The sequence below is a fragment of the Anarrhichthys ocellatus genome, unplaced genomic scaffold (assembly GCF_004355925.1).
Source record: "Anarrhichthys ocellatus isolate YVR2014 unplaced genomic scaffold, GSC_Weel_1.0 scaffold36, whole genome shotgun sequence".
Classification (NCBI taxonomy): Eukaryota; Metazoa; Chordata; class Actinopteri; order Perciformes; family Anarhichadidae; genus Anarrhichthys; species Anarrhichthys ocellatus.
Window position 1 is genome coordinate 4202084 of NW_022280066.1, and position 14299 is coordinate 4216382.

The window sequence follows — 14299 nt, forward strand, 5'->3', positions numbered from 1 at the left end:
CCCCCCCCCCCCCCCCCCCCCCCCCCCCCGCTGTTCACTCGCAGCGTTCTTTGCAGGAACATGTTACACAGTACAGGTGTACGGAATCGTATCGCCTGCGTACGCCCGCAGCTGTCCTGGCAGCTCTGGATTTATCCAGAGGCCAAGAAAGAGTTTGGAAACATTTTTGAACACTTCAGTCAGCAGATGGTCTGGAAGGAGTCAAGACCGGCATGTAAAAATTGATGTGCATTATTCATCACAAGATCCAGTGTAGATGGAGTGTAGCAGAAGAAGCAGCACAGTACATACAGTACAGATATGCTGCTTACATTGAAGCAGAGGAATATCCCAAGTCAGTCTGAGGTAGATAAAAGGTACATGTTTGCATTGCAGCTGAGACTGCAGCACCACTGTACAGTGTCTTTCAAATGTATCCCGTCAAAGATGAATCATTGTAGTTCTTTAACTCAAAGCACATTTAGCTATTCTGGTCTGTTTATTGAGCATAGATGTCTATTGTGCATATTTGTTCTCCTTTAAAAAAATCAAATAAAAAATCAAATGGTAAACTTGTGTAAATGTCATCCTCTGTATCTCTACAGATTGTTCACATGGGCTGGGCGAGTGAAAGCCCAGAGGGCCGCGCCGCTGGTAGAGCTTCAGCATTCAAGTTTCTGGCACTGAGAGGACCATATTTTTATATCTTCAGAAGCCCCCCGGTAACTAGACTTTCATCATTTTCCGATTTGGAAAAACTGTACTATAATCATTCAGATCTGATTTAAAGCTAATTTCAAAATGGGTTTTGTCCAAAATATCTGAACCTTATCACAGAACTTACACTCACACATGTGCAAATGATTAATACTGTTGATTCAGCTCAGCATAAGAATGTGTTCAGGGCCTTTTTGTCACATTTCATGCTGCTGCTCACTGATCTGTTATCGTCCCCTAGCGCGCTGCACGGGCTGTGCTTTTGAAACAAGTTTGGCGGCATCTGTAAAATACTGTATGCGTCAGTTATAATTGAATAAGAGAAGACAGGCAGCTGAATTTATATTTGTTGTGATCATGGCTGACTGTTGTGTCAGTGGAACAGGGATTATACATGATTATGCACTATTGTTTTCATTTTTACAACGTGATGTTAAGGAGAGCTGTCAACACATATCACATTTGATGCACTGCATTAGTAAAAGGTGCAATGTGTAATATCTGGCCACATGCTCACAACAAATAGAGGTACAATTCAAAACCTTGCTACTGGGTCCATTTTTTTTTTTAAACTACTAACTTACGCGTGGCATCAGCCTGTGCTGTACGTTATAGCTTACTGAGCTCAGGTTTAGCAAGACCATGGTAACAAGAAAACAGCCACATCAAAACTATAAATCAATCATTTGGCTATATGGACGCCATGTTTTTCGGGATGGTTTGTGTCGCGATTAGTTGCACTAACGATACATTGAGCTAAATAGCCAATATTTGATGTTACTTTATGAATGTTTTAAACTCAAATTCTGGCCATATGTTTCACGTGCACCTTTTAAGCAAGTTTTGATTTTTGCCACGTCTGAAGTATTAAACCGCACTAGTAAATTGCAGTTTTCTATTCCAGCTGTAATCTATACTGACTGATTTCATTCCAATCTGGTCTAAAGTGTATTAATCCGTAATATTAGCTGCTCCGGTGTTCATTAGTTTAGCAGTGTCACCCATACACAACATAATATTGCTAAAACCTGCTTAGGTCTTTTTTTTAATGTAACATCTCACCGATAGTTGCAGCCGATCACTCTTTTTGGTTGCATTATGCATTCTGTCCCCACTGGTGCAAGATGCAGCTCATCATCAAAGTACTAACACAATCATGGTAATGAATGCCCTCGAGGCTTTATAGCCTTAATAATTAAATGTGATTGCATCATATGTATAATACATTTCATGTATTTGTAATGAGTCTTTGCATGCTATTGCCAGTATGTATATTTTAAGACTACTGCCTATGATGGGCAATATTGTACAGTATATCCGATATTCATTGTCTTAACGTTTCACTATTTTTCAAAAACGTATTCAGTTTGGACCTCAATATGTGTACTCTTGCCAGGCATGGAAAAGCCTGTAAGGCTGCAGGTTTTGCACAACGAGATACTTAATATTCTCCACTGATGCCAACTTTAATTAAATCTTTTTAGGGTTAGCTTGACATCAATCCCCTGAGACACAGTATGCTACCTAAATTAAATCTCCTGTGCATTGTGAAAATGGAATGAGCAGATCAAATGTGCAATGAAACCAATACTTCCCTGTATAATTTAGAAAGTGTTTCCCATCCACAAGTGGTCTGAGAGAAATCCTAAGTGGCTGCTGGCCAACAGATGATGTTTAATGCAGGTCCAGTATCACTTTAAAATGTTTCCGCCTGACTGCCAGGGCTGGTGAACAAAAGGAAGGTGGCCTTTTGTTCTGTGTTGTCTTTGTGATATGACATAAGCCCTGTTCCCCCATTAGTATAAAAACCATTGTAGTCCAGAATGTGCCTCTTTCATCCTCTTACTTCATTTGGCAAGTGTGTCCGCAGGTTAATCGTGTTTACTCTCTGGACGCTGTGATGTGTTGTGCCACGGTAGGGTGTGCACGTTATGATTTGTTCAGTCTGTGTTGGTCTGTCCTTCCTCCTGTGGGAGAGCTTTCATCATACTTTAACTCTGTTTGACAAGCTGTTGTGGCTCACCTCTGTTTTAAAGGTTCCCAATTACTCTTTGTGAGGTTCTAGAAAGTGTGTTATTTTGAGGAGCTTGTCTGTCACCGTGTGGTGTCAGTGACAGCAGGACAGGGACAATGGATGGCCTGATAGCTGAAATGCAGTATCTGGATGATATGATGCTGCTTCCAGTGTAGTCTCTGTAAAACAGGTATGTGCATATGAATGCAGAATCTGCAGCAAAGAGATTTTGGCATCGGAAGCGTTCTGGTTTCGGTTTGTAGTCCGAGTAGTATTGACCAATCACGTTTGAGCTAGCTTTAGATGCATGCAGGTGAAAAGTCCGTTATGCTAAGCTAAGCTAAACGGCTGCTGGCTGTGGCTTCATATTTACCGTACAAACATCCGAGTGGTGTTGATCTTGTTTCACTGTCGGCGAGAAAGCAGAGTTCTGTGACACAGAGCTAAGACGGTCGGCCAGCTGCTCTGCTGGAGAATTCTGCCACCACCACACCTCGACCCGCCACTGACACCAGCTTCATCTCGCCAGGACAACGCGGATGCTTGACGCAACTCTCGCATCCATGAGTAACGTATCGGTGAACATGGATTATGTGCCCGCTGTGGACCAACGCGTTGCATCTGGAGTTCTGTATTCTCCAGTCTGCCCAAGCCTCCAACACTGGTTCACTGTGTAGAATAAGACGACTGTCTGTACGGCACATATTGTCAATTCCCTCTCTACATTTCTTGCTGCGTGTAAGATAAGAGAGGGAAACTCCAGCGGTTTGTTTCCAAGGCAGGGACGAGAGTCTGGCCTCGTTCAAGCACAGACACTCAAACTGAGCTTGTTGATGCCATCAAACAGGCCTGTGTGGAGGCAGACTGTCTTTCGTTCTGCTAGGGGCGTCGCCACAGCAAAGGGAAAACCATCAATATTACAGCACTGTGAGTGATGCCTCACTCTAGAGACTTCAGTTATCAATGTTCTGTGCCTACTTGGTTGCAAGTGTTCGGCTTTAAATAAATATTGCTAGTTTAAACCATCTCTGCAAAGACACTTAACATAAAGGAAAAACCTTAGTGGATCATATATGGTACACTGGTTGTCTTAATGCAGCAGGAAATGTCTCTGATTTCTCCTTCAAGCTGAACCTTCCACAGGCTAAATAAGATTTTTTTTTCTGATGCAGTAATTTTAAGTTGGTGAAGTCGGTACTTTTTTTTTTTTTTTTTTAAGTCCGTCCGAATGCAGAGCATTGTTTTACTCGACACAGAACAATCAAATGGGACAAGGCAATCATGTTGACGAGCTGTTGGTGAGAGAAGTCATCAGACATAATTCAAACGGATTGCATTAGGCCTAAACATAGTGGGCGTATTGTACAGTCGTCGAAATCATGGTTAGGTGAGCTGAAAGCGTTACGCAGCTGGTGTGAAATGCAGCACCTGTCCGCCGGCTTTTGTGTAAATGTGGCAGCAGCCAGTATCCCAGAGGTAGAGAGGACCTGAATATATAGCAGGCTAGCATTAGAGCATGCGCTTTAATGAAACGCGCCCTGGAAAATCAGAAGCCTCCTGCCGGTCGCAGTTGGTGTGCGTGCTATGTAAAAATATATTGTGGTCAGTGCAGCACACTGCAAACTTTTGGCATAGTCATTAATTTCAGCCTAGATACATTACAAGCACCACTCAAATTAGTCCTTCACACGACAACGGGATGAGTATCTTATCCAAGTCTGTGACCCTGCTCAAGAACTGCCCAAGAGTTTTTGAAGGGTACTTCTTGTACCGTAATTCTACACAGTTAGCTGTATTTTCAGGACGCTTTACAATATGAATATCTACTACAGCACTTGATTAGGAGTAGAAGTTGATGTACAGTAATTATGACGTAATATTGTAGTTACAGCATTGAAAAGAACTACAAGTCAGCACACATAATTACATCTTTGTAACTTGGTTATCCATGATGTCATGATATCCGTGACATAATGATCTGGTCTATGGTCATCTGTCAGAACTGGCTGCAGACATTCAACTCGGACATGGACTTGCCTCATAGCTCATAAGACATTTTGACTTGTCGTAGCAGGGGAAGCAAAGGTGTTACGAATATTGGAACATCAACAATATCATCGTTCTGTTCAATTGTCTCAGGAAAGTACAGATGGTGTGACAGTGAACCAGCATGACAACACCAGGAGGCTGAAACTGGAGCAGCTAAATGGAATTCAGCCATCGATTTTATTATCTACACCTATGTGCTTTTCCCACTGTGAAACGTTAATATCTCAATCGTTCTAAATCGTCTACAATGAAGTTGCAAAAACTGCTGTTAATGTTCTTCAAAAAACAGCAAAACAAATTGACAAAAGAAAACTGTAGTTACTGGATGTAGCTTCAGTTCTATGAGTAGAGGAACTCCAGGAAGAGTGAGACGGCGCCTCAACAACGGCGAGAGATGCGACATGATCATAGTTTATAAGAAGTATGCAGCGCAGTGAGGAAACAGCCATTTAATACACCAGATGAGTGGAACGTGGACCGGGTGATGCGCATTCAACCAGCGTCGGTTGACGATTATACAAGTTATCAGATAAAATATAATTTGAATTTTATAGAATTATAAAAACGAAATCATATAGCAACCACGTTATGGTATCAAAATGTAAAGATTCAATTATTTACACATAAAATGATGTATATCTCTTTCTCACTCATTTCATTTGCATTGAGTATTTGGATAAGGAGGTGCTGCAATCAAGTGCCACAAAAACCCCCAACTTGTTTTGATAGGCTGCCTCCTCATGTCATGTTCCTTTATGTTTAATTTCTTAGATCAGTGCCGCTGACTGGGGAGAAGCTGTAACAACGTATAACCTCTATGAGGTTCTTTTCAAGGTCCACAAGGTAAGTTAAGAGCAGGGGTGCTGTGATGTGCAGCAGGGGTGTTCAAAATGTGATCACTGCAGCTTTCACCTTCAGTATAGATGGCTGCCTCTTCTCTTTTTATCAGATGGAATAGTGTTTGAGGGAGCCTACTAAACAGGGCTCTCTTGACCTGAGGTGATATTTGTGATCGGCGAACCAGGAAATCCACACTGTGAAAGTTCTTTGTTTACCCTTCATTCCACCCACTGAATTTAATTGAAAGTGGGCAGCGAAATCATTTTTCCCCCAGCATGTAATGATTCATATTTTGTGTTACAGCTGTGGATGGCAGAGGATTGCTGGCTCCAGGCGAGGCTCTACTTGGGGCTGGAGCATTCGCCTGAGCAACAGGACAACGAGTCCCTCTGCTTCAGTATTCTGGTCGGCCACGGCCAGAGCCACACCTTCAGGGTAGAGCTGGCTACGGACCTGGCTATCTGGGAGAAGTCCTTCCAAAGAGCTGTCTTCTTGGAGGTGCAGCGAATACGGGTCAGTATTACGAGTTCTCAAAGCAGGAGAGCCTCTCACAACACCTTTTAAACAACCTCAAATTGTGACATGAAGTCTTTGATGTTTGTAGAATTTAAGATCACGGCAGTAATTTGTGTGCTTTAAAGGTGCTTTTTTTTTAAACGATATTCAGAGCTTTCATATAATATGAAACAACTATTTGCTATGTAAAGATATGGTGGAGTACTACACAGAGGTCACTCTCCCTCTTAGTGTGTTGTATGTTTACACGTGTGCTTTTTAGTGCATGTGAGCGTGCCCCAATGGCTACTTAATGGCCGCCACTTTCCATTTATTACAGTTGATAACACCGTCCTGACGTGCGGCTTTTCAGCTCTCCAATGAGGCGGTGAGGCGTCAACCGATCATATGGTTTTTGTTTCACCCTGCTTCGTACCATCTTAAAGAAAATGCCGTTAGCCAGTCTTTAGTGCTATTTAACGGCATTACTTCGTCAACCAGCGCTTGAGCAACACTTCTATGGTGATTCAGGGACAATGTGGCCAAGCTCGACTGCTAGGTTGCTTTTTGTCGCTCGTGGTGGAAAAATAGCAATAGTTTGTTTTCTAAAGATGCTTTTTCAATGATATTGTAAAACTAGACTCCGATTTTCCTCACAGGAGTAAGTTCCAATGGCATCCGTCAAAGCACCAGGATTCACTGCTATTTCATCTGAATTGCTCTCTGAATTGACACATCCTGGCTACTGCAACAGGGCTTTCCCCCCCAACTCATGTCTGGACAGGTGCAGAAACACCCACCGGTCACGTCTGTGTACTGGATGGTTATCCTGTAGTACATTACTTAAGGGAACTTTTAACAGTCGATGGTTTAACCATCTGATGACTTTTTGTAGAACCTGTTCTTTGTGAGAGTTTTGGAGATTTTGTTTGGCTACTTGTGGATTGTTGTCTGAAGACTCGGCACAGTGCTTTTAATATTTCAACAGTGAAACACTTTCGTGGGAAGTTTTTCTTTTTTTATTCAGCTACTGGTGTTTCACCGTTGCTATTATGGTCAGCTGTGTTTCATCAGAGGGCAGATGTTACCAGTGAGTGTGTGATGATGGACGGTGCGAGCTGCACTTCATATTTAAAGTGGAGTCACTTCGATGCGAAAAAGCCTGATCCACACCAGGCTACTATTGTGGATCAGGGCCGAATACTTACACATGATGGGTCAGCTGATATAGGAGCACAATCCTGTTTGTGTTGCACTGAATGTTTCTTCAGACTCTTGTATATCTACCAGAGCATTTGCTGTGTGCAGTGAGGTGTGTCTGTGTGTGCCACTGAGAGACAGACGTATCTTTTACTTATTCAAACGTAGAGACAGATCGTCGGTTTATTGATCAGGCTTTGATCACACCTGCAGTGTTTGTTTTTTTTTGCAGATATTGATTCTCTGTACTTACTGATCCGTAACACTTATTTTTAAATACTGTTCCTGGCTCACCCCTGTGCTGTGACTTGACTACTTCTGCGATATGACATGAATTGATGCAAAGCTCTGTGATGCCACCAACACGTTGTTGGAATCTGACTATATGGCTTCGACATGTGCTGTGGAACAAAGAGAGTCAGGCCTTCCCTTTTGCAAGCAAAGGTTTCATCCTGATTGTAGTTTGATGAGCACCAAACCCCCCAGCTCTGAAGAAATTCACATTAGGGTGTGAGTTTCCTCCCCCCAAAAACTATGTGTTCCTGAAGCTACCTGAAAGCAGCGCTGCAATCTAATTTGGCCAAGAGCCAAGACAACCCAGGACCCCTGTGGTTCAGCCACCCTTTCTACAAAACTACCTGCAACCCCCACCTCAATGCTTTTTCCCTTCGACCTCCGTCGAGCTAGGGAGCACACCAACGTTTTTTCCCTTTTCATCCAAATCCTAGGTCTAACAGTTTATATTCGCTGGCCGAATTCACCAAACTGTCTATTTTATCTTTGTTCGTATCCACGAAGCAAACCCCTTTTTAGTCCTGCAGAATTGAAGAAGCAAGACTTCTTCAGAGAGAGAGAGAGAGAGAGAGAACTTCCACTCTCCACCAAGTGCCTCGTTTGCTCCGGCCATAAGGATGCGAAAATCCCTTATCCAGACGAAAGCGATTCTCTCCTACCGAGAGAACACCTCCAGCGGCCCGCAGCCGCGCTGCCTGGGCCAACGAAGCTCAGAAGAACCCCTCAGAAGAACCCCCCCCCCCCCTCAATCACCACGATTGCATCGTACCATAAGGCGAAATAGAGTCTGGGCAGAGTTAGAGAGAGTTCAATTGTGTTTATTTTATCTTGTTTGTGTGCTTAAAGTACTGTTCATTTTGATAACGTGGTATATGCTTTATGATCACCGACACTGGCGATCACTGAAATTGCTGGTGTTGTGTAGAAGTTAGCGTGTATTTCATGCTACCATGATTCGTGTCGAGACAGCCGCAGTGAGGTCGAAGTTGCTTGTCATCAGTTCAGGAGGTCAAAACCACCGGCTGAGACAAAGAGTCGCGGTTCTTGCTCCCCTGGCTGAGAGAGCAATCTTCCATACTCCCGCGCGGTGCAGAGGATCTTAATCTTTTGTTTTATTTCATTTTGTTTTGTTCCTTTCCCTTCTCTTTTACTAATCCACACACACACACACACATATAGCTTTGAGCTAATGTAGCTACGTGCTAAACGGCTACCGGCACGTATAGACGCCGGGTCTTCTGTTGGCTACCCGCCATTTTGAGTCTCGCGCATGAGAGACGTCACCACGTCCCAACTACGTCATACGTCGCTGAGCTGTTCCCTACGCCCACACACACACACACACACTCACACACTCCCCCCATTTTGTGGATGTCTATTGCACGCAAACAATTTGACTCTTCGGTAAATACCAGAAAACAAAAGCCTTGACAGTATGTAAAGTAAACATGATGGAAAACAATGTATAATCAATGTGCATCCAGTTTCTGTCTGAGAATTTATAAAAAGTTGATGATAATATGCAGATTAGGTATTAAAGAAAAGACATACTGTATGTAGCTTGTTAACCAACAATTAATAACCTTTTTTAGTTTGTGTTGAAGTTAAGATTTTCTATGGCGCCCATGTGTATAATTATAAAATTACATAAATTATAATAATCTGCTTGTCGCACTCTATTATTTATATATATATATATATATATATACAAGCACCCAGAAATATCAATAATCATAACGCATTATAAATAATTGTATAATGACTTATAAGTTCAAGTATCATCATGTCACTCAGACATGTTTTGTTGTTGCAAGAATCATAGCGCATTATAATTCCCGTAGTTATAATACATGCATAATGTGTTGTGATTATTGTGATAAAGGAACATGAGTCACTATGATCAGACAATGCTATTAGCAGCTAATAATGCATTATACATGTTTACAATGCATTACAGACATGGGCTCAATAGAAAGTGATTTCTTCTGAATCATTGTGTTGCTTACACTCCAGTTAGCCACAGTCGGTGTACAATATATACTTTTATAACTTTTCTAATCAGTACTTCTCTTCCTCCCAATTGTAATGCTTCATCAGTAAGAAGTGATTCCACGTGACGGAGAAGTCTAATCTGTTGACGCATTCTGTGCGGCTTAAACACTTCTTATTAAGAAATGGATTGGGTTTAAAATGCAAAGCTAGGCAGCGCTCTGTTTCTATAAATATTGTTACTTAAAATGTTTTTTTTAGCCGGAGTAACCTAAAGAATTGGTCCTCACACCAATGAGCCATTAAATTACCACTTAAGCAAATATGTTTAGTGCGTAAAGGCGATCAACTCTTGTTGTTAAGCAGTTCTCAGCAGCAGCTGTCTCGTGTCCATCAAAAGCCTCAAACATGAGCACTCACTGGAGAATGTGAGCTCAGGCCTTATTTTTCTAGGGTTTGCTGTATTTGTGTTCGATTGTGTTTAAATTTTCATTACTTGCATAACTATGCTTCCATTTACTGTCTAGCACTCGCATGCAGGGCCCAACACAGCACTCTGCAGTTCAATAAGCCTACGTACAATGTATTACAGCTTGATACCCGTGTGTAACGCGCTATTGCTAATTTTACCGTCATGATTTGGATCGCTCAAATACGCTGATACCCTGATGCTTCTTTCTGTACATACTTGCTCTGTGAATACAGCTGGGAAATACCTCCTTCCTGTAGTAACAAGTGGAATATATACGCTTTCACTATGATTCACCAGGCATCATTCATTTAGGAGGTATGTACACAGCAGGGAATCCAGCAAAGTTGATGGCCTGAGGTATTTAATATGAAATCACACCCATGCAATCAATTGTGCCTAAGATGGGCAAGAAATGTATTTTATAGTTTATGGTATGGACATTATAAACAGATGTTTTGTGTGTAGGGCTGTACCGAATGCCAGTTTTTACATTCAAAGCTTTTATTGAGGTTTTCAAATGAAGCTTTGAATGTCATCACCCAAAATAAAAATAGAAAAACAGTTTTTTGTTGTTGTGGTATAGAAATTTGTAGTTCGTCTCTGATGTCGTCCGATTTTGTGTGTACGCATAAATCATCCGCCTGCCGCTCCCCCAAATGAATTATTTTCTCAGATTGAGAGAGCCGCACCCTGGTCTGTTGGCTAGTTGCCTTTTAAACCATGTATTGTAACGATGTACGAGTGTTTTTGATTTCAATTTACTTTGATGATGGGTGCTTTTAGTTGCATAATTATGAATGTTTCCATACGCTTAGTAATGTCCCTGCAGCAAATAATGTGAGGCGATTAAGCAGCAAATCTAAAAACTGGTTATGAACTTGACAGAGGAAACGGAACTAAACTTTTTAGCTTGTAAAATAATCAATAATGTTATGTTTGCGTTCCTCTTGCGTAAATACCAGGCGGCAATCTCCAGTTCTGACACGTGAAGCCAAAGCAAAAGGGTCTTAAACTTCAATTCTTTCAAAAAAGGGGGCATTTCAGCACTTTAATCTGCTGCATTGTCAAATGTTGCTTAGTGTATCTTTAAGATGGTTTCATGTGGTTTCTGCTGCTCTCTATCTTCATATTTTAGAGGATGTAACTAATCTTTTCTTCCATAAGGATGTCTTAATTGACACAACCGCAACCCTTCTGCTATTTATCAGAGACCAAAGATATAGCTGCAATGTGCACATCACTATAGAATTGTAATTTATGGTTCTGTTAGATTGCTACCGAGCCTGTTTGTAACCGGTATCGATTAACGCTATTTTCACTTCACCGGTCTCTCTGCTTCACTCTGCATGTGTGTGGAGGAGCTCAGCCCCCCCCAATCAGGGAAACATGAGCGTATAGGATATTACTGATCATGTGACATGTGTCTTTGTCTGCAACTGTGCAGAAATGCAGAGATTAAACAGAATAAATATGCACATTGAAAGGATCGATGAAAATCAAATGTTGAGTTAGAATGCGGTACAGTCCTACAAGTGTGTGAATCGCTTAGTGCAGCTGACTGGTGTGAATAAAAAGTGTGTTTTTCACAGGAGGCAGCGAAGTAAATAAGGTTTAAGGATATATATTGAAAAAAACACATATTTAACTGAATCTTACAACCAAAATGGTAGGACTTGATAAAGTGTTCTTGCCCTCGCTGTGTATTGAGCAACAATGCTCTGAAGCTACACGTTTGTGATAATGAAAAAGAATTAAAAACCTAGGAAAACAACTTTAAATTATCCATCGACACTAATTAAGTGCAACTTCGATCTCACTTACACGGTCATATTACACAAAAGCCGATGCATGGATTAGCCGTATAGACTCAAGATGTTTGGCTCAGGTAATTATATGCTGCTGAACAAAATGCTACCAGAGATACATTAAAGGCTGTACATTTGGGAATACACACATGAGACGATTGTAAACAAAGAATAGCTTACGTTTAATATCTAGAAATATATGTAAATGTTTGTAATCAACTTTTTATTGAACATTTAAGAATAAGAAAGATAAAACACCATGACAGGACAAGACTACTTGCAAATATGTAATTAATACATATAAAAAGACACAAACTTATATTACAACTCGGACAATAACAAGAAATTGCGTGATATCGACAATACAAAATCGAAATAAAAAGTGTAATAAAATAAATTAACAAAGGAGTATAATGGGCATATAATGGAAATATACAGTAATAGAAAATAGTATAGAAAATAATGTATTTTAGAAGGATACTATATGTTGTTGTAACAGCAATGTTTCTACTATTATTTCTGTCGACTCCCTCTCTGCCTGACACACTGCTGTTGAATTTACTTAATTATTTAAACTGAAGAGTATAAAGTGTTACATTATTTAAATGCAGTAGTGAACAGAGTCTATCTCCACCGTGTATTTTAGTATACACTCTCCGGTCCATACAGACTTACCTACCACGGCCATAATGAATTACACTCATCATGGAACCAAAGAAACACTAGTAACACTTAATAAATTAATTGATAAAATTGGACTCTTATTTATATGAATCGAGTCACCTACTGTAACTACTGTAAGCTCAATGATGAGCACAGGCGTAGGCTTTTTTGCTAAAAGCAAAACTTGAAATATTTTGTGGGTATTAGCTTCCACATTGCCATGACCACACATTGTATTCAGGAATGCAGAAAGTATGCCTCAGGTCAGACTCTCCCTGAAACGGTGGCTTTTAATAATTTTACCCCATTTCCACCCTTTTAAGTGCGGCCAACCAAAGATAATGGCTAATATTGCTTCAAAGCCTGGGGGCTTTGGTACTCAGGACCCTTAAATAGGGATATTTATAAATAATACAAAGCAGAGCACCTGTCAGTTGATATTTAAATCACTAGCGCACTGAAATCCATTCCGGGTCAACACGGGAACCAGATATAATTAAATGGCTTCCAAGTTTACCAGTTGTCCTGTGGGGTCAGCATGGTTGCTTCTAGCACAGAACACAGGTTCTTCAGCAAAAAACGTCAATCTCAGAGTCTTAGGAGCCATGTATAATCCCTGTTTACGTTCGGAGGACTCATGTGGTCACGGAGAGTTTAGAGTCATAATTCTACTGGAGTTAATTACATTCTCCAGTTAACTCTGCTAACTGCTAAGGCTTTAAAACTGCCTCATTCAGAGGGTACCTGTGTGTTTTATATACAGCAACATGACATTTTTACAAGTGTACAAGTGACAGCCGTGTCCGGAGACTCTGTTTTCAGGTTGTCCATCCGGTCCATTCTCGTGAACGTATTATCTAAGAAATGAGGGAATTTGTTCAGATTTGACACAAACGTCCACTCAGACTCAATGATGAACTGTTAAGTATTTGGTGGTCAAAGGTCACTGTGACCTACCAAAACATTTTTAGCTAAAACTCAAGAATCCCTATGCTAATGATGCCAATTTTACACAAATGTATATAAAACAATATGAAGTACGAAGTAATATTGTAAATATTTCTCATTCCAGTACAGTCCCTAGCATGCTGGTTAGCTGCGTTGTAGGATTATGTGCATGTGTGGGGTTTGACTGTAGCTGGTGTTACTTGGATAATCCAAATAAAGGCGAGAAAAGGCTTAATTTTCAAAAGGGAGGCATCCAGACCTGTCGCCAATACATTTGATGAGAGTCCTAAATGGGGCTTAGGAAGACTCTGTGTAATGGCCATTACAGCAGACACCCTAAATATACTGTGTAATGAGTCATACAGAACGGATCATAATTCAAATGAATGTATCGGCCTCACATTGACCTCTTTTCTTCAGCATGTATGAGGAACAAATCATTTTCCACTTCATAACCGTTACTGCTCAAACTCAACAGTTTCAATATTTAATTAACACGTGCGGTTGCGCTCTCTAGACGTTCGCATGATTGGAATCAGTGGAAACAATGTTGACATGAAACACTCCACCTGTGACCACCAACAGGCTGTGGTAGCACGCTGTCGTTATAAAAAGGAGAATCACTGAACAAAATACTTAATTCATGTGTTGACTCAGAAGCTCCAGTTAGAAACACATTTCCCTCATGCAACACTGTGGGCACTGCACTGTCCAAGCTCTGCATGCTGTAATATCCCTGAGCACTGTGCATGACAAAAACCAACCGCTAACAAAAGAGGACGGATTCCTCTCTCTCTCTCTCTCTCTCTCTCTCTCTCTCTCTCTCTCTCTCTC

The 14299-nt window shown here is 41.0% G+C and overlaps 1 protein-coding gene across 1 annotated transcript in view; it reads left to right on the forward strand.

Moving 5' to 3' along the window:
- sntg2 (syntrophin, gamma 2) overlaps positions 1–14299 on the forward strand; it is a 77584-nt gene that overhangs the window by 54058 nt on the left and 9227 nt on the right. The window contains exons 12-14 of the mRNA XM_031866708.1: positions 585–701; positions 5531–5602; positions 5903–6112. Of these exons, the coding sequence (XP_031722568.1) occupies positions 585–701; positions 5531–5602; positions 5903–6112 (399 nt within the window). The remainder of the gene's footprint in view (positions 1–584; positions 702–5530; positions 5603–5902; positions 6113–14299) is intronic.